We start from the raw sequence: 22,042 nt of genomic DNA, 5'->3' as shown, positions 1-22,042 counted from the left end.
GCAGCGGTACCTGTCCCTCCTCTTCGCTGATAAACACCGCTGTGATTGATGTGGATAATGCGTGCTGCATCATCCACATAGCCAAACACAGGGGCGGACACTGACAGCTTGGGGCCCCTGTGCAAGAAATATGTCTGGGCCCCCCTCCTTTTATGGCAACAAAGCTCTATATATATATATATATATATATATATATATATATATATATATATATATATATACATATACATACACTACTCAAAAAATTAAAGGCAAGACTAAAATCCCACATCCAAGATATCACTGAATTAAATATCCTAGTTTCAAATCTTTATTCATTACATAGTGGAATGCGTTGAGAAGAATAAGACATAAAGATGATCAATGTAAAGCAAAATGAATATCCCATGGAGGTCTGAATTTGGAATGATACTCAAAATCAAAGTGGAAATTCAAATCACAGGCTGATCCAACTTCAGTGGAAATGCCTCAAGACAAAGAAATGATGCTCAGTAGTGTGTGGCCACCAAGTGCCTGTATGACCTCACTAAAATGCCTGGGCATGCACCTGATGAGGTGGCGAATGGTCTCCTGAGGGATCTCCTCCCAGACCTGGACTAAAGCATCCGCCAACTCCTGGACAATCTGTGGTGCAATGTGACGTTGGTGGATGGTGTGAGATATGATGACCCAGATGTCTTCAATCAGATTCTGGTCTGGGGAATGGGCGGGCCAGTCCATAGCTTCAATGCCTTCATCTTGCAGGAACATCTGACACACTCCAGCCACATAAAGTCTGGCATTGTCCTGCATTAGGAGGAACCCAGGGCCAACTGCACAGCATATGGTCTCACAAGGGGTCTGAGGATCTCATCTCGGTACCTAATGGCAGTCAGGCTACCTCTGGCGAGCACATAGAGGGCTGTGCAGCCCTCCAAAGAAATGCCACCCCACACCATTACTGACCCACTGCAAAACCGGTCATGCTAAAGGATGTTGCAGGCAGCAGATAGCTCTCCACGGCTTCTCCAGACTCTGTCACGTCTGTCACATGTGCTCAGTGTGAACCTGCTTTCATCTTTGAAGAGCACAGGGTGCCAGTGGCAAATTTGCCAATCCTGGTGTTCTGTGGCAAATGCCAAGCGTCCTGCACGGTGTTGGGGTGTGAACACAACCCAGTGGCGTAGGAAGGGGGGGGCGGGGGGGCGGGCCGCCCCGGGCGGCACAATGCGGGGGGCGTATTGTAGTCCAAAGCTGTGACGCTCCGACTCCATCACTAGTGCTTGTTTCTGCATCACTGAGACACTGCAGATGAAAAGGAGCAGAGTGTGGTGTCTCTAAAGAGTGGAGAGACTTGTGGGGGTGGCGTGCATGCTTAACACAGTGCGTGCACACATGTCCATAGCCCAGGACACTGTAACACCCCCCCCCCCCCTTCGGTCAGGATGGACTGAGCCAAAGGACCTTTCCTGACCCCGACGTCGTAGATACCTGTGATCAGTCACGTGTGTGGGAGGACTCGTCACACTGTAGGCTGACGGCTGTGCTGTGTACTAACTGCTGTACGAGGGTTATGTAGTGCGCAGTATGTACCGATGTATGAGTGTACATGAGAATGTTCAGGTAAGAAGATCGGCTAGGTGTTTGTTATAGGGGAACCTCGCTCTGTGCCGTCAGTCGTATACGCGGGGGCCGGCTCTGCACCTTCTTCCGTATATACTGGGCTCTGCACCTTCTTCCGTATATACTGGGCTCTGCACCTTCTTCCGTATATACTGGGCTCTGCACCTTCTTCCGTATATACTGGGCTCTGCGCTGTCTGCCGTATACACTGGGCTCTGCACCTTCTGCCGTATATACTGGGCTCTGCACCTTCTTCCGTATATACTGGGCTCTGCACCTTCTTCCGTATATACTGGGCTCTGCACCTTCTTCCGTATATACTGGGCTCTGCACCTTCTTCCGTATATACTGGGCTCTGCACTGTCTGCCGTATACACTGGGCTCTGCACCTTCTGCCGTATACACTGGGCTCTGCACCTTCTGCTGTATACACTGGGCTCTGCACCTTCTGCCGTATACACTGGGCTCTGCACCTTCTGCCGTATACACTGGGCTCTGCACCTTCTTCCGTATATACTGGGCTCTGCACCTTCCGTATATACTGGGCTCTGCGCTGTCTGCCGTATACACTGGGCTCTGCACCTTGTGCCGTATACACTGGGCTCTGCACCTTCTTCCGTATATACTGGGCTCTGCACTGTCTGCCGTATACACTGGGCTCTGCACCTTCTGCCGTATACACTGGGCTCTGCACCTTCTGCCGTATACACTGGGCTCTGCACCTTCTGCCGTATACACTGGGCTCTGCACCTTCTGCCGTATACACTGGGCTCTGCACCTTCTTCCGTATATACTGGGCTCTGCACCTTCCGTATATACTGGGCTCTGCGCTGTCTGCCGTATACACTGGGCTCTGCACCTTGTGCCGTATACACTGGGCTCTGCACCTTCTTCCGTATATACTGGGCTCTGCGCCTTCTGCCATATACGCGGGGCTCTGCGCCTTCTGTCATATACGTGGGGCTCTGTGACTTCTGTCATATATGTGGGGCTCTGCGCCTTCTGTCATATATGTGGGGCTCTGCGCCGTCTGCCATATACGCGGGGCTCTGCGCCTTCTGCCATATACGCGGGGCTCTGCGCCTTCTGCCGTATACACTGGGCTCTGCGCCTTCTGCCGTATACACTGGGCTCTGCGCCTTCTGCCGTATACACTGGGCTCTGCGCCTTCTGCCGTATACACTGGGCTCTGCGCCTTCTGCCGTATACACTGGGCTCTGCGCTTTCTGCCGTATACACTGGGCTCTGCGCCTTCTGCCGTATATACTGGGCTCTGCACCTTCTTCCGTATATACTGGGCTCTGCACCTTCTTCCGTATATACTGGGCTCTGCGCTGTCTGCCGTATACACTGGGCTCTGCACCTTCTGCCGTATACACTGGGCTCTGCACCTTCTGCCGTATACACTGGGCTCTGCACCTTCTGCCGTATACACTGGGCTCTGCACCTTCTGCCGTATACACTGGGCTCTGCACCTTCTGCCGTATACACTGGGCTCTGCACCTTCTGCCGTATACACTGGGCTCTGCATCTTCTTCCGTATATACTGGGCTCTGCACCTTCCGTATATACTGGGCTCTGCGCTGTCTGCCGTATACACTGGGCTCTGCACCTTCTGCCGTATACACTGGGCTCTGCACCTTCTGCCGTATACACTGGGCTCTGCACCTTCTTCCGTATATACTGGGCTCTGCGCCTTCTGCCATATACGCGGGGCTCTGCGCCTTCTGTCATATACGTGGGGCTCTGTGACTTCTGTCATATATGTGGGGCTCTGCGCCTTCTGTCATATATGTGGGGCTCTGCGCCGTCTGCCATATACGCGGGGCTCTGCGCCTTCTGCCATATACGCGGGGCTCTGCGCCTTCTGCCGTATACACTGGGCTCTGCTCCTTCTGCTGTATACACTGGGCTCTGCGCCTTCTGCCATATACGCGGGGCTCTGCGCCTTCTGCCGTATACACTGGGCTCTGCGCCTTCTGCCGTATACACTGGGCTCTGCGCCTTCTGCCGTATACACTGGGCTCTGCGCCTTCTGCCATATACGCGAGGCTCTGCGCCTTCTGCTGTATACACTGGGCTCTGCGCCTTCTGCCATATACGCGGGGCTCTGCGCCTTCTGCTGTATACACTGGGCTCTGCGCCTTCTGCTGTATACACTGGGCTCTGCGCCTTCTGCCGTATACACTGGGCTCTGCGCCTTCTGCCGTATACGCGGGGCTCTGCGCCTTCTGCCGTATACGCGGGGCTCTGCGCCTTCTGCTGTATACGCGGGGCTGTGTGCCGTCTGCCATATACGTGGGGCTCTGCGCCTTCTGTCGTATACGCGGGGCTCTGCGCCTTCTGTCGTATACTATTTTTGGTAACCTTTGTGTGGTATGGGGCCGGGGGGGGGGCGCCAAACTCGGGAACAGCCCCGGGCGGCGAAAGCTCTAGCTACGCCACTGACACAACCCCCATCTGTGGACGTCGGGCACTCAGACATACTCATGAAGTCGGTTTCTAACAGTTTGTGCAGACACATGCCCATGACAGGGTTTTGATGTGGTGGTCTCTTAATTTTTGCCAGATTTATATAGAGTGATAAGCAGCACTGTGTCTCCCATTACCTATAATCTCTGCTGTCCAATAATATAAATTAGTCTGTTACTCTCTGCAATTACCTATAAGGGTATGTGCACACAAAATTTATGCAAGGTTTTGCAGCACACGCAAAGTGAATTAGATCCCTGAAGTCTCATGCACACGCTGCTTATTTTTTCTTTGCAGATTTGCAGCAGATTAAAATCTGCATAATGTCAATTCTTGCAGCCTATTTCACCCTTACTAATGAGGGAAAAATCGTAACAAAAGCATGGCAAAATGTGGAAAAAAATAAATGTATTTTACGTAACTTTCTTCCTGCCAACACATTAGGAAATGCAGCAGAATATTCTTCTGTAAATCCTGAACGTGTGCACATAAGTCCTTGATACCATCATAATGAATTTAAGGGTGGGAGAAGAAGCCATAAGGTCATCATCCAGCGCCTCCCAATGCATTACAAGTCCCTTACAGCATCTTCTCCCAACTTTCTGTTCATTATAAAGGGTCCTGTGCACCTTATCGCCTCCTCTCTCAATCCCCAATAAATTTTAAGCATAACCATTTATTGTGAGATGGGGAGGACACTATCAGGGGCTCAGCACCCTCCTCCACCACCCAATTAATTTTACATCCATTTCTAAAAGCCTCAACCCCTGCACTTATTCATAAGTCCATTATATGTCCCCCTTCCTCCCATCCCAATCCCTCACCCCCCTCATTGTCCTTCTCCCCCCGCATCCCATCATTGACCTCTCCCCCACCTCCATCATTGCCCTCTCCATCACCTCCATCAGTCTTCTCCCCACCCCATCATTGCCTTCTCCACCACCCCATTTTTGCCCTCTCTTCCACCCCCATCATTGCACTTTTCATCACCCCCACCATTGCCCTCTCCACCACCCCATCATTGCCCATTCTACCACCTCCATCATTGCCATCTCCATTATCTCCTTCATTGCCTTTTCCCCACCTCCCCATTGTTGCCCTTTTCACCACCTCCACCATTGCCCTTTCCACCACCTCGATCATTGCTTTCTCCCCCACCATCCCCATCATTGCACTCTCCATCATTGCCTTCTCTGTCACCACCCCCATCATTGCCCTTTCCACCACCTCCATCATTGACTATCATTGACTATCAGGGGCTCAGCAACCTCTTCCATAATCCATTTTACATCCATTTCTAACATTCTCCTCCCCTCCTCCTGTTCATAAGTCCATTATAAGTCCCTCCCAATCCCTCACACCCCTCATTGTCCTCCTCCCCCCGCATCTCATCATTATCCTCTTCCCCACCTCCATCACCTCCATCATTGCCTTCTCCACCACCCCATCATTGTCCTCTCCTCCACCCCCATCATTGAACTTTCCACCAAGCCATCATTGCCTTCTCCCACCTCATTGCCCTCTCCACCACGTCCATCATTGCCCTCTCCATTACCTCTATCATTGCCTTCTTCCCCACCACCCCATCATTACCAATTCCACCATCTCCATCATTGCCCTTTCCACCACCTCCATCATTGCCCTCTCCATCACGTCCATCATTGCTTTTTCCCCACCACCCCCATCAGTGCCCTCTGGAACATTGCCTTCTCCACCATCACCCCTATCATTGCCCTTTCCACCACCTCGATCATTGCTTTCTCCCCCACCATCCCCACCATTGCACTCTCCATCATTGCCTTCTCTGTCACCACCCCCATCATTGCCCTTTCCACCACCTCCATCATTGCCTTCTCCCCCACTACTGCATCATTGCCCTTTCCACCACCTCCATCTTTGACTATCATTGACTATCAGGGGCTCAGCAACCTCTTCCATAATCCATTTTACATCCATTTCTAACATTCTCTTCCCCTCCTCCTGTTCATAAGTCCATTATAAGTCCCTCCCAATCCCTTACACCCCTCATTGTCCTCCTCCCCCCGCATCTCATCATTATCCTCTTCCCCACCTCCATCACCTCCATCATTGCCTTCTCCACCACCCCATTATTGTCCTCTCCTCCACCCCATCATTGAACTTTCCACCAAGCCATCATTGCCTTCTCCCCACCTCATTGCCCTCTCCACCACCTCCATCATTGCCCTCTCCATTACCTCTATCATTGCCTTCTTCCCGACCACCCCATCATTGCCCATTCCACCATCTCCATCATTGCCCTTTCCACCACCTCCATCATTGCCCTCTCCATCGCCTCCATCATTGCTTTTTCCCCACCACCCCCATCAGTGCCCTCTGGAACACTGCCTTCTCCACCATCACCCCTATCATTGCCCTTTCCACCACCTCCATCATTGCCTTCTCCTCCACCACCCCATGATTGCCTTTACCACCACCTCCATCATTGTCTTCTCCCCCACCACACCCATCATTGCCCTTTCCACCACCCCCATCATTGCCTTCTCCCCCTCCACCCCATCATTGCCCTCTCCATCACCCCCATCATTACCCTCTCCACCGCGTATACTGTTGTGAACTCTGTTTTCGGGCTCCCTCTTGTGGTCACTGGTGGTATGGTGTGACTTTTGCTTTTGGGCTCCCCCTGGTGGCTTTGTTTGTTATCCTGCTGGTCTCTGGCTATCAGCTGGTTCGTTATCCTCTGGGAGGTTCCTATATAGCTCTGTTTTACTTCCACTTGTTGCCGGCTGTCGATGTAATCAGTGCTACTCAGATTCCTTCTGACTCCTTGCTCCCAGTCCATCCAGGACAAGCTAAGTTTTGTTTGCTCATTTTTTGATCAGCAGTGTTTATCATGTTTTCTTGTCCAGCGTGCTAAAATGTGATTCCCTCGCTTGCTGGATGCTCTAGTGCAGAGGTCCCCAACCTTTTTTGCATCAGGGACCGGCTTTAAGCAAGACCAGTTTTCCATGGCCTGGTGGGGGTGGGGCAGGGGCGGGGCTTTGGTCATATGGGGGTGGGGTTATGGAGGGATGGAGCTTAGTGCATACTTATCATATAATTATGACATTTATAATGAGAATGTGATTCAACTTACCATAGGTTCAGAATGAGTGGGAGCACCATGCTTGTTTCCCTGGTGCTCTGCACCATTATTGCCCCATAGCTGTGCCATATAGTGCTCTGCACCATTATTGCCCCATAGCTGTGCCATACAGTGCTCTGCACCATTATTGCCCCATAGCTGTGCCATACAGTGCTCTGCACCATTATTGCCCCATAGCTGTGCCATATAGTGCTCTGCACCATTATTGCCCCATAGCTGTGCCATACAGTGCTCTGCACCATTATTGCCCCATAGCTGTGCCATACAGTGCTCTGCACCATTATTTCCCCATAGCTGTGCCATACAGTGCTCTGCACCGTCCATTATTGCCCCATAGCTGTGCTGCTGCTGCAATAAAAATAATAAATGACACACTCACCTCTCTTGCTTGCAGCTCCTCAGCGTCCGGTCCCGGCGTCTCTCCGCACTGATCAGGCAGAGGGCGGCGCGCACACTATATGCGTCATCGCGCCCTCTGACCTGCACAGTCAGTGCGGAGAGACGCCGGGAAGATGGCTCGACGCCCGGCGTGTGGAACGCGGACAGGTGACTATGTAATACTTACCTGCTCCCGGCGTCCCGCTCCTTCCCCCGGACAGCTGGTCTTCAGTGCCGCAGCCTCTTCCTCTATCAGCGGTCAGCGTTACCCCTGATTAGAGAAATGAATTATGCGGCTCCGCCCCTATGGGAGGTGGAGCAGCCTATTCATTTCTCTAATGAGCGGTCCCACGTGACCGCTGTACAGGGGAAGAGCTGCTGCACCCGGAGACCGTGGGACGGGCAGGGGGAGCGTCAGGATCGCCGGGACTAGGTAAGTATGCCTCAGCGCCCTCTCCCCCTCACCCGCCGACCCCACCGCCGACCGTGACTCGAGTATAAGCCGAGGGGGCACTTTCAGCCCAAAAATTTGGGCTGAAAATCTCGGCTTATACTCGAGTATATACGGTAGCTGTCAGCGGCGCCGCGGACCGGCTGAAAAACCCCAACGGCCCGGTCCTGGTCCGCGGATCGGCGGTTGGGGACCTCTGGCATAGACCCCTGCTCTATTTTCTGCTTTCTAGTACTAGAGGGCCTCTTTTGCTGAATCTGATTTCATCCCTACGTATGTGCCTTCTTCTTACTTCACCATTAATATTTGTTGGGGGCTTCTATATCTTTGGGGATTATTTCTCTGGAGGCAAGCGAGGTCTTTCTTTCTCTTTAGGGGTAGCTAGTTCCTCAGGCTGGCTCGAGACGTCTAGGAATTTTTTAGGCACGTTCACCGGCTACCTCTAGTTGTTTTGGATAGGTTCAGATTTGCGATCAGTCCAGTTACCATCTCCCTAGAGCTTGTCCTTAGTTTATTCACTTGCTGGTCTATTTGTGATCCTCAGCCACTAAGGATCATAACAGTATACACACACAGACACACACAGCACCATTCACTTCTCCGCACATTCCCTGCAGCCACACACACACACACACAGCACCACTCAACTCCGTATGTGCCCCGCAGCCGCAGCATCTTCATTACCGGCAGCTTTCTCTCTGAAACAGCTGCGCGCTGAATGCTGAGTTCATCCAGCTGCGCTGCTGTGTCAGACAGGAAGCACGGCTAGTAAGCAGGATGGATCCATGCAGCTCCGTTCCGCTGCCATTTCCTCCTGCAGGGAGTGGAACTGCAGAGATCGCTCCCTGCCCGCCGCACCTGAAGACAACCTAGCCAGGCCTCCCCCAAAGCCAGATAAACAGACCAGATAGCCCTCAGTATTAGCCGCCCTCTGCATGGGCCCCCCTCCACCTCCATACCCTGCTGCAGTTGCACTGGCTGCACATGCGGTATGTCTGCCACTGGTCAAACAATATCTAGCGAATGTGCAGGGACTTCGCCGGCTCACACGTGCACTTTGCTCTGCACTACTGCAGGCAGAGCTTAAAACCTAACTGCATATGTGCCACCACACGTCTTTCTGATTCCTGTTTGACAGAACTATTTCCCAGAGAAGAGAAAAAAGACTAGACTACTGTAATAATGGTGTGCACATTCACATAGTAAAATATAAGAAAAAACCTTTATTGCACCTCAAAACAAAACAACATTTAAAAACATGTAAAATACATATAACATTACCAATAAACCATCATCCCCAAAGAACTAGGCCATTTAGGCATAGAGTGAGACAAATGAAATAATCAATGTTATATTTATAAAAAGCTCAATAATGGCCCATGTACACCATAATATGGGTCTAGTCAGTAAGCACAAGCAAATATTAGTGGCAAGCCATACAACATCCCAAAAATAATGTGACCACAAAAGTATGTATAGTGAATACAATGCACCTTACATAGCATATATGCACACGATTGCTGTCACAAGTGTGCCGCATTGGGAAAACATATAATAATGCATCCCAACCCCCAGAAAGGCCTTTACCTCACCCCCTCTTATCCTTTATTAGGATTCCATGCTCACATGGCTCCATCTTACAGCCTTTCTCTTCAGTTGGTAATGTGGTTTTACCCACTCACATCCCATAGGCTATTGCAGCCTTCTGTTTATCTTTATTCCACCAGGAGTGACCATCCATCAGGTTGTATATTTACCTTTTCCCCGTGTTGCTGCACATTCCATCATTGGACTTTCCTTGTCCGTTCCTCTTTCCAACTATGGTGTTTCATATTGTGGGAATTTATTCCCATACCTTTTAGGATAACACACCAGGGATCTGGGGGTTGGGATGCATTATTATATGTTTTCCCAATGCTCCCTGCTGCTAACTATTTACATGACAGTTTGTGGACCATTCACTGTCCATGACCTGAGTCAAGTTTAAATTTTCAAACTTTCAAACTTTTAACTTTCTAGCAGCATTTATAGACATTTTACTTCTTCCATGGCAGCACCTGGACATTGCAGTTACCTTGCTGGGAGTTCAGTCTTATGTCAGGTAAGACAAAAAGGTGATATGTTCCCACTATGGCTCTGCATCGGAGGTCCCGCTGAAATACTACTCCCTCTGCGCTCACCTCCAGTGGTGTGCCTGTGGGTGTCAGCGGAGCTCTCATGTGACTTTCTATGCTGTATGCCTGGTCCCAGGCAAGGTTATAGTGACCCCAACCAGGTCGGGGGGCTGATGGTGTTGGGAGCGGGCCTACCAGTGTCGCTTCGGTCTGCACAGTGGTGCTGTCGACTGACCTTACAGCGGCCACCACTGGAGCGGTGTCAGTAGCTGGGGATGGAGCAGTCGCTGGAGTGGGGTCAGTCACTGGGTCAGGGTTGTTCTCCATACCTGCTTCAGATGTGATCTCTCCGATGCCAATCTGCTCCGCTACTGAGGCTGTGGACGCTGATTGCAGGACAGGCTGCTGCTCCTCCAGTGTGGTATTTCTGCGTAGGGCCGCCTTCCATTTCTTTACTGCGGTCAACTCTGTGCTCAGGAGTTTGGGATCCACAAGCGTCGTCGGTAGGTCCGGGTCCTCCTCTCATCGTCCGGGACAGTCCTCTGCTGCTTCTCTGCCCTTCAGGTGGCCACCGGTCGCCATCTTTTCCTCCGGTACTGCAGCTGCACACACGCGCTGGTCCGGCTCTGTTTTCTGTGGACGGGGCTTCTTCTTCTTCTGATTCCCGCCATAACAAATCAGGAGGCAGACCTCCCTTGCCGATGGACATGTCCTTGTACTATACCAGCACCTGACGGGGGCATTCATGGTTTTCTCACTGTACAGCTTGTCTCCACCCACGATGGTGCACTTTTCTTCTCCTGCACTCCTTGTGGCACTCTAATGGCGACAGTTTTGGCAGCAATTAGCAATTCAATATTCTCACAATAAAGCTCAGTCTCTTAGGTGCACAAGAGCCAATTTGCTGGGTCGGTCCATCCCGTTCATGACGCCAAGTTGGAACGCCCGCCAGGGCCATGGAGTACTCAGTACCATGTCCAGTACTTAATGAGATGTATCACGGCGGCGGTGACCCAGTCTGTTGCCCTGGGCGTCCATGCTAAAGGGAAGGTCTTTAAAGGGGTTTGTAAGATAATAAATGTTCATGACGCCACCTGTGGTATTCGGTCAGGGAGGACCAATGCTGCTTAAAGGGGTCCACTGGGGTGATGTTATGGCAGAAGGGATGGTATGGCTTCCCACAGGTGAAGCTGGGTCCCCAGGGCTCCTGGTGTAGTAGACAAAGATGGTAGGAGGTGTAGAAAGAAACAAAGGACACAAGTTGCAGTCTCTTTACCTTTTTACTGTGGAATTCAGGCAGCCACAGTCCAGGGTACCGAATCACAGGTGCTGGTATGGTCCGGCCGGCTTGGAAGCGTCTCAGGAATCCCCTAAACAGGTGGGGTTGGAAGCCTTCCTTCTATCGCTGTGTTGTAGTCCTTTGCTGCCTTAGGCCTCACACAAGGTCCTCACGTTCTCTCTGTCCCCCACCGGTTTCTGCCGTGGGTCATGAAGTTACCCCCCACAACCTCGGTCTTCCGGCTACCGGTTTCTGTGCGGAGGAGGCTCAATCACAGCTTCTTTCTCTAGCTCTTCACTCTCCTTAGCTGCTTCCTCCTTCATGCTCTCTACAAACTGTTGCCTTCCTTTCCAGGAGCTGCAGCACCTCACGTGGCTGCACGGCCCCTCTGTCTTCCTGACTCTCTGTCTGTTTCCTCTCTCCTCTGTGACAGACTGACTAACTCTTATTCCAGCCAGAATATATATAGGGGAGCCACCCACAAGCTGGATCAGAGCTCTCCCTTCTGGCCTGGAGTAAGAACATGTAGCATGTTTGTGATACCTGATCAAGGGATCCTTCCTCGCTTCCAAGTGTGACATCATTCTCCCCATGAGGAAAGCAATGTCACTGTAACAACCAGTTACCTGGGGTGTTACATATACAGATCTCCTGTGTATATAGTATGCAGGTAATACAGTGACCACTGGTGACATTATACACAGGAGTTTTGTATATAGTATACAGTGTATAGTGTCAGTGTACAGGTAACACACTGACTCACCAGTGACATCTCTTCTCTTTTATTCTTCATCCAGTGCAGACAGCCATCACTTCCTCCACCTAGGACTCGTCTCTACAGAAAATAAGACAGAGTTATCTATAGCTGATCGATTTCAGAGCACATGCCCAACTTTTTCCCACTTTTACACTACGTCAGATGAAAAAAAAGCGACATAGTGCTGCCCTGCACAGTGACAAGACCCCCGTTTGTTCTCCTCTCACCATGGAAGACAGTATCCTCAGAAGTAAATTAAATTACAATATTAATAATGTCCCCTGATTAGCCCCTACAGTAATTATGTCCCCACTTGCCACCATAAACCAATAATGTATGTTCCTCATCCTGACCCCCATACAGTAATTATGTCACCCTTTTATTTAGTAAGGTCCCAGATACTGGGCCCCGTTATTTAATGCCCCCATCATGGGCCCCTTTATATAATAACCCCATCCTGGACTCCTATTACCACTTTAATAAGGTCTCTATACTGTATCCCTTTATTTAATAATGCCCCTATCCTGGGCCCTTTAATTTAATAATGTCCCCAACCTGGGCCACTTTATTTAATAATGTCCCCATCCTGGGCCTTCATACAGTAGTATGGGCACCACATTGTGCTCCATATTGTATTATGGTCACCACACAGTCCTCCATACAGTATTATGGGCACCGCATAGTCCTCCGAACAGTACTATGGACACCACATTGTCCTCCATACCGTATTATGGGCACCACATAGTCCTCCACACAGTATTATGGGCACCACATAGTCATCCAAGCAGAATTCTGGGCGTCACATAGTCCTCCAAACAGAATTATGGGCACCACATATTCCTCCATACAGTATTATGTGCACCACATAGTCCTCCATACAGTATAATGTCCCCATATATTGCTGTATTCAGTATAATGGCCCCATATATTGCTCCATGCAAAAACAGGCAATTAAAATATTGTATCTACCCCAATATTTTATCAATAAAAACATTTGCGCAAAAAATAAACCATCACCCAGCTCCAGATCCCAAAAAAAGAGATGTTACAGATCTTGGAAAATGGTGACTTTTTTTTTTCAACGCTTAAATAGAAAAGAACCTATACAAATTTGGTAATTGCAAGCTCATAATGACCTGGAGAATCATAATGGCAGGTCAGTTTTAGCATTTAATGAACATGGTAAAAAAAAAAAAAGCAGTCAAGGAACTGCACTTTTTTAAAAATTTCACTGCACTTGGAATTTTTTTCCTGTTTTGCAGTACACTGTATGGTAAAATCAATGCTGTCGTTCTAAAGTAAATCTCGTCCTGAAAAAACCAAGCCCTCACGTAGCCGTATTGAGGGAAAAATTAAAAAGTTATGGCTCTGGGAAGAAGGGGGGCAAAAATGGAAAATTGCAAGGTTGTGAAGGGGTTAAGCTTTTTGTGGTTCACCAGACAAGAACTGAAACAGCACTTCAGCCCACTAGTCTAAGGGTATGTGCACATGTTGCAGATTTGCCTGTGGAATTTTCTGTGCAGATTCTGCATCTCTTGGCAGAAAACTCAGGTAAAAATCTGTGCAGATTTGATGCATTTTTGGTGCGTTTTTTATGCGGATTTTCATTAATTTTTTTTCATGCATTTTTGTAGACTACATAAAGATCTATTATTTCACAAAAAAAAAGAATTGTGATATCATTTCTTGTCCAACCTCTTTATTTACATACTCAACTGAAGAGTAATGTTTACACACCCAGCTAGATAGATAAATAGATAGATAGATAGATATATGGATAGATAGATCTATAGATAGATAGATAATAGATAATAATAGATAGGTAGATAATAGATAGGTAGATAGATCTATAGATATATAGATAATAGATAGATAATAATAGATAGATAATAGATAGGTAGATAGATCTATAGATAGATTTATAGATAGATAGATAGATCTATAGATAGATGGATATATCTATAGATATATCTATCTATAGATCTATCTACCTATTATCTATCTATCTATCTATCATCTATCGATAGACATATCTATCTATCTATCTATCTATCTATCTATCTATCTATATATCTATATATCTATATCTATAGATAGATAATACCAAGCCCGATGTTTAGTAATAAACATAATAAAATGGTACGTAAAGAGTTAAATAAAGACACACAAAATCTGCGTTAGGTCGGGGTCACACTTGCGAGAAATTGGCATGAGTCTCGCATCTCAATAACCGGCATTGCCGCCGGCACTGGGACCAGAGCATTCAGCTGCATAGAAATACATGCAGATGCACACTCCGGTCCCGAGTGCCGGCAGTGGTGCCGGGTATTGAGGTGTGAGACTCGTGCGAGTTTCTCGCAAGTGTGACCCCGACCTTAAACGTAATATCTGTTTAATGTAAAAAAAACGGGAAAAAAAATGGCGTGGGCTCCTGTGCAATTTTCTGCGCCAGAGAGGGAAAGCCAGCGACTGGGGGCCGATGTTTATAGCCTGAGAAGGGGTTAATACCCATGGAGCTTCCTAGGCTTTGAATATCAGCCCACAGCTGTATATTTAGCCTTTACTAGCTATCAAAATAGAAAAAAATGACGTGGGGGTCTCCTTATAATTTATAGCCAGAAAGGCTATGCAGACAGCTGTGGGCGGATATTCATAGCCGAGAGAGAGGCCATGGATATTGGTCCCCCTGGCTACAAATACCAGCTCCCAGATACTTCAGAAATGGCGCATCTGTAAGATGTGCCAATTCAGGCACTTAGCCTCTCTCTTCCCATTGCCCTGTAGCGATGGCATATGGGGTAATAAAGGGTTAATGTCACCTTTGATTGTAAGATCACATTAAGCCCGGTTAGTAATGGAGAGGCGTCAATAAGACATCTATCCATTACTAATCCTATAGTAGTGAAAGAGTTAAATAAAGACAGCCAGAACAGTATTTTAATATTCTTTATTTCACCATACTTACAACCACGCCTAATTCCCCGAACCCATCGATCACCTGCAGAAAATAAAAAATAATAAATCAACAGTATGCTCCCTGGTCCGATGCAGTTCATTTAATAACAAGTGTCCCACGACGATCTCCCCTATATAGCTGTCACATCAGGAGATGTGATAGCTCTATATGCCTCCAGTGACACACTAACAGGAGACAGTGGCTCCTGCAGTGTTATCACTGAGGGTTTAATGGCCTCTCACTTTACTGCACTGCTGCGTGAGAATTTTCCCAAGCAGCAGTGCCGCAAGTGACAGTATGAGCTTTGCACTCACAGTGGTGGAGGGATACAGTGCAGAAGGATACCTTCCGTCATTGTATGACCTGAGCTCCTGGAGAGTGGTCGCATCTGCCGATGCAACAGCTCTCCATGGGAGATCATCGTGGATATTACATTATATGGATTACATCAGATCAGGGAGTATACTGTTGGTTTATTATTTTTAATTTTTTTACAGGTGATCGAGGGCTTCTGGGATTAGCTGTATGGTGAGTATATACTGTGTGTTGTATGTACTGTATGTCTATATGTATGTACTGTATATGTATTTTTTTGTTTTTTTTTTACACTTGAACACAGTATCCAGATGATGAGACTACTACTGTCCCATCATCCGACTAGCTGTCACTGTAACAGGCATAGCTGGATGGGACTAGTAGTCCCATCGGACGATGCCTGCCTACACACAGACACACACACACACACAGCCCCTCACACACACACATACAGCCCCACACACAGACACAGCCCTGCAGACACCCGCAGACCCAGCCCTGCAGACACCCGCAGACCCATGCACACACACAGTCATACACAGCCCCGCACACCCCCACAGACACACACATCTTCCCCGCACACACAGTCTCCACTCACGCACATAGTCTCCTCCCACACACTTTTCCCCCTCCTGATCTGCAGCGTTTCTGGCAGGCACGTCTGCAGCAAAACCTCAGATATTTTTTAAACCTGCGGTTTTGCTGCGGATTGGCCTGACACAATGGAAGTCATTGGGTGCAGAAAATGCTGCAGATCCGCAAAAAGAATTGACATGCTGAGGAAAATAAAATGCTGTAAATCCGCACGTTTTTTTTCCGCAGCATGTGCACAACAATTTTCAATTTCCCATTAAGTTACGTTGCTTGTGCACTATACTGCGGATTTGATGCAATTCCGCACGTCTAAAAACGCTGCGGATCCACATCTAAATCCGCAACGTGTGCACATAGCCTAAAGGTGGCTTTATTTGTCTGAATGGACTTTGTCGAGAAACTCTTCTTTTTTTTTTTAATTATCCACATCTGAGAAAATCGGATCACACTTTGATCAGAGTATGATCCAGAGTATGATGAGAGTGTGATTAATATAATTGCACTGATTCTCTCGGATGGAGAACATTTGTTTGTGTGACTCTAGCCTAAGAGTGACATGAAAAAAGATGTAGTAAGCCTTATTGGCTACCGATTACTTGAGTCCTGAGCTCATTTTCTTCACACTCTTTTTGAAGCACTGGATGTGATCAGTATGTTGGGTCCCACAAAGTGAAAGAACAAGTAGAAGTGGAGAGTTACTGGTCAATTTCTGTGCTGCCAGCTGATGAAGAAACACCAAACGCCACCAAATATATAATAAAAAAGCAGTTTTCTATAATTTTTCTACAAGTTCCAAAGTGTAATCCACTTCATCGGGAAGCAGAAACCAGATCATGTGAAAACTGCTTCCTTGGCGTTTGACGTTTCTTCATCAGCTTGCAGCACGGATATAGTCCACAAACTCTCCATTTCTATTTGTTGCTTTTGGTGAAATCACCCACGGACCTGCAGCAGCCAAACAACCTTGGATCAGGTCAGCATAGACTGATATGAATTCTGACAATCACCAACTGGATAAATGCCTATTTAGCGATATTTTGTCTCCTCAGATTTTCTACAACATGAAACAAAATATTAGATCCAGCTCACCGTCAGTCATCTTGGTAGTGTTTGAAGCTTGAAAAATGCTGGGTAGGGCGTGATTAGTTGTTTTCGGTGTCCTTAGTTGACTATGAATTTTTTCATTTCTTTTTTTAGGTGTCTAATGCTATATATCATTATATATATATATATATATATATATATATATATATATATATATATATATATATTGTAAACCAAAGGTACTGTTATTTTTTGTCAGGTCTAATATTCTGATTTTGTTTTACAGCAAAAGCACAGAAAGAAATTGATGAATTGGTAGGAAGCATTGAAAATCTTAGCTATGAAGACCGCTTGAATATGCCATACACCAATGCTGTAATTCATGAAATCCAGAGATTCACTAGTGTGGGACCCGTAGGCCTTCCCAGACAATGTGCTGAAGACTTTACCATGCTTGGTTATTCAATCAGAAAGGTAATTAAGTGAAAATTGTGATTGCATACTGATATTACTCCTAAGTTAGGAGTCCTAACCTGCCAAAATATATTAATAATCTTTCCTGATCCTCAGGGTAATGAAAATAAGGTTATTATAAACAATGGGAGGTCTGGGTGTTGCAGCCAAAAAAGGGAATATAATCAGGTCAGAGTTTGATAGATTATATGGTGCATGAATAATAAAGCTAGACTTCAAGCTTGTAGACAGATATTTAAATTCAGCTCTATTACATATAGTACGAAAATCCAACCTTATTCCATTATTTTTTTTAAATCATAAGGCAAAAAAAAATAATTTAATAATAGAACACTTAGAATACTCTTTTTCAAGCCATTGTGGGTTCATAATAATAATAATAATAATAATAATAATAGTATACAAACCATAAGTGATATAAATAGTGTGTCATGCACACAAAGGTGGGGTGACATGTTTTGCAAGCAATTATTACCTTTTACCCAAAAACTGGACTAATACCAATAACCAAGGATAAACAACACACGGTAGTCAGAAGGTCCTAATACATCATAACAAAAAATTATTAGAGCATTAGTATTTAAAACAAGGATCTAATAGTCATGCAAGTACTTGTACATTTTATTCACATTATTTTTAAAAATGTATTCCCACAGTGTGTATCTAGGAAATGTTTGGAGAGGCCAAACACAGAATGTTTGCTTTGTGTTGCGTTTGGGACAGAACCAGTTATGTGTTCCCCTATCTTCTTCTTTTACTGATTTTACTTTTTTGCACCGTTAAATCCACAGCTCCTTTCAGACATTATTCTCCCTCACTGAGGCTCACAATCACAATTCCTCATCAGTATGTCTTTGGAGTACGTAGTACCCAACACAAACATGTGGAGAACACACCATTGCATTGCAGATGTTTTCCTTGGTGGGATTTGAACCCAGCCCCTGCGCTGTTGCAATTACTCAACGTTTTAATTAGATATGTTGAACTGTGATTAGTGAAAAAAATTAGAAGATCAAATCATGTATTTGGAACACAAGCAGAGAGAAAAAAAGCATAAAATTACTAATTTTATTATATATATTTTAAAATAAAAAATAACAAGTGTCAAACATGATTAGAAAATACTAAATCCTAATGAAACCCCTAAAGTTGTGCCTATCCACTTACTCTGCCTGACAGCAGAGGTTGGCACCCTAGATTAAACATGATGGTGCCCCAGCTCCACGGCGGCTGTCCCTCTATCACCCTAGGAGTCCCTATGATTGGACTAACAAATTTAAGGGCGAGCAACACTCATGCCATATATGAAATTTAAGGTAATTAGCATTTTAAAGTGCCTGTGCTTTGAGCTAAATATATTTGATTTCTCATGATGAACTTATAGATGAGAGTTATTTAACGTGGATCTCAGCCATGACCACCTATGATCCATAATCTAGGCTTTCTGACAAACCACGCATTGGGAAACTGTCACGCACAGTGTAGGAAAGGCTAAGTGCAACACGAAGGGATAAGGGAAAGGGAACCAAACACTGGGGAAGGGGGGAGTAGAGACCCCTATGCAGATCTAACGTCACCCTGTCTGTCCTATCGTCCCTACATCGTTCCGCACCTATCGCCAAGCAGGATACCTAATCCCTGCCTGACCCTGGCAATAAGCCCTGCATAAGGGAAATCAGGATGTGCTAGTCAATCCCCACTACCACTAAAGACAGGTGGGATTGTGTTACCAACTTAATTTAAACCTACAGCTCGCTCACTAGCATGCAAGTTAGGCACCACTGAGAACAGTTCTTGTGATAAAGCAAAGTATTTTATTCATATATAATAGGAATTTTAAGCATGAATTAAAAGATATATAGTGACTATCAGAGTCATGTCGTAAACATACAACAAATTACATAGGAATGAATAAGCATCAATACATCACCGGATATTGTAGCATCCTCAATCTGATGGGAATTGAGGTCCTCAATCGGAGGGACCTCAATTCAGTGAGGGGGAACATTCCGGGAAAACATCAAGACAGCCAGCACGTCTGCTTCGCTTGTCGGAAAAAAAAGTCCCTACCTCACTGAATCATCCCCATTCTTTTATATTCTTTTCTTATCTGACTATATCCACTTCTGCGCAGTACATTCTACAAAATCATCGTTCTATAATTCATCACGCACTGTCATGCCCAATGAAGACTTCCAGAACCTTCTAGCGCATGATTACCTTTTAAGATCATGCGCCGTTAGTTGCTTTTCCAATGGTCTTATCAGCTTATTTTGTTCATTTCAAGGTTATTATACTCCTGTTTTATGAGTAATAAGAGCTAGTTTCAACTACATTATTCTCCTTTTGCAGCCATATTTTGTCCTAAAATAACCTTGTACTCATACTCTAAAGCAAGAAACCCTATTGATCACTATATATGTCTGAATATCTATCTATTACATCCATACAATCAATCTTGTTACATTTGCATCACAGGGATACACAAACAAGGAGAACACTTAGGCTACTTTCAGACATAGCGCATTTTTGAGCGCTATTTTGCGGGCGCTTTTCAAAAATGCGCAATGTCATTTTCGTCTGCCGGCAAAGTGAATGAGAAATTCACTTTGCCGTTCAGACACACCGCAAAAAAAACGCGGCGCTTTTGTCTGCAAACACGCCGGCGTAAAAAGAATTGACATGTCAATTCTTTACGCAGCGGCGTGTCTGCGTATCCCCCTAGGGCCCCATATTAACGTGCACACACAGCGCCTTTGTCCTGGGTGTCGGCGTCTTTGTACGGAGGGGTTGACACCCAGGACCGGACGTGACGTCGGACAGGAAGAGGGAAGCCCCCGCCCCCCCAGTGAAGGGGTGTGGGTGTGTGGGTGTGGGTGTGTGGGTGTGGGTGTGTGTAGCGACGCTGCAGCGATAGCGACAACGATGCCGATCGCTGCAGCGTCGCTGTTTGATCGCTGGAGAGCTGTCACACAGACCGCTCTCCAGCGACCAAGGATGCCGAGGTCCCCGGGTAACCAGAGTAAACATCGGGTTGCTAAGCGCAGGGCCGCGCTTAGTAACCCGATGTTTACCCTGGTTACCAGCGTAAAAGTAAAAAAAACAAACAGTACATGCTCACCTGCGCGTCCCCCAGCGTCTGCTTCCTGACACTGACTGAGCTCCGGCCTTAACAGCACAGCGGTGACGTCACCGCTCTGCTTTCACTTTCACTTTAGGGCCGGCGCTCAGTCACTTTGATACGTGGCACTTTGATACGTGGCACTGAAATATGTGGCACTGAAATATGTGGCACTGAAATATGTGGCACGTGGCACTTTGATACGTGGCACGTGTCACTTAAATACGTGGCACGTGGCACTTTGATACGTGGCACTTTGATACGTGGCACTTTGATACGTGGCACGTGTCACTTAAATACGTGGCACGTGGCACTTTGATACGTGGCACTTTGATACGTGGCACGTGTCACTTAAATACGTGGCACGTGGCACTTTGATACGTGGCACTTTGATACGTGGCACGTGTCACTTAAATACGTGGCACGTGGCACTTTGATACGTGGCACTTTGATACGTGGCACGTGGCACTTTGATACGTGGCACTGAAATACGTGGCACTGAAATATGTGATACGTGGCACTTAAATACGTGGCACGTGGCACTTAAATACGTGGCACGTGGCACTGAAATATGTGGCACTGAAATACGTGGCACTGAAATACGTGGCACGTGGCACTGAAATACGTGGCACTGAAATACGTGGCACTGAAATACGTGGCACTTAAATACGTGGCACTTAGGCTATGTTCACATTTGCGTTGTGCGCCGCATGCGTCCTTTTTTTGATTGATTTTGGACGCAGCAAAAATGCAACTTGCTGCGTCCTCTGCGGCCGGATGCGTGCGCTGCAGTGACGCATGCGGCCGGCGCAAAACGCAAGTGCGACGCATGTCCATGCGCCCCCATGTTAAATATAGGGGCGCATGACGCATGCGGCGCCCGACGCTGCGGCGCAGACCGCAAATGTGAAAGTAGACTTAAATAGCTAGATAGAGCTGGATCCGCGGGCTGTGATCTGGCCTACGCTCAGCACTCTGCGGAGCGCTGTCATTCAAAACACGTCCACTCATTTTGGTGTTTAGTCCCAAAATGGAGGATGGAAGAAGAAAAGGGTTGGACAAGGAAATTACATCATTTCTTTTTTTTTTCCCCCACTGCAGTTAAAGCTTTATTTGTGTCAAACACAGACAATCTGCAGAGAAAACTGCATAAAAAACCGCACTAAAAACCGCATCAAAAACGCACCAAAAACGCACCAAAAACGCACCTGCGTTTTCTGCCAAGAGCTGCGGTTTTTGTCCTGAAAAAAAAGGATTGAAATCAGGATCGTGTGAACATACCCTTACCGTACAGGGTTACGAGGGGGGGCGTCTGACTGACGCCTGCCCTAGTAACCTGGGGTTAGTGACAGTGGGGTTAG

General features: G+C 47.0%; 1 protein-coding gene across 1 annotated transcript in view; it reads left to right on the top strand.

Moving 5' to 3' along the window:
* LOC143803966 (cytochrome P450 2K1-like) overlaps positions 1–22,042 on the top strand; it is a 271,585-nt gene that overhangs the window by 239,674 nt on the left and 9,869 nt on the right. The window contains exon 7 of the mRNA XM_077281717.1: positions 17,373–17,560. Within this exon, the coding sequence (XP_077137832.1) occupies positions 17,373–17,560 (188 nt within the window). The remainder of the gene's footprint in view (positions 1–17,372; positions 17,561–22,042) is intronic.

Source organism: Ranitomeya variabilis, chromosome 2, assembly GCF_051348905.1.
Source record: "Ranitomeya variabilis isolate aRanVar5 chromosome 2, aRanVar5.hap1, whole genome shotgun sequence".
In the NCBI taxonomy this organism is placed as follows: domain Eukaryota; kingdom Metazoa; phylum Chordata; class Amphibia; order Anura; family Dendrobatidae; genus Ranitomeya; species Ranitomeya variabilis.
Note: the sequence above shows the minus strand (reverse complement) of the source record. Positions and strands in the feature narration are given on the sequence as shown.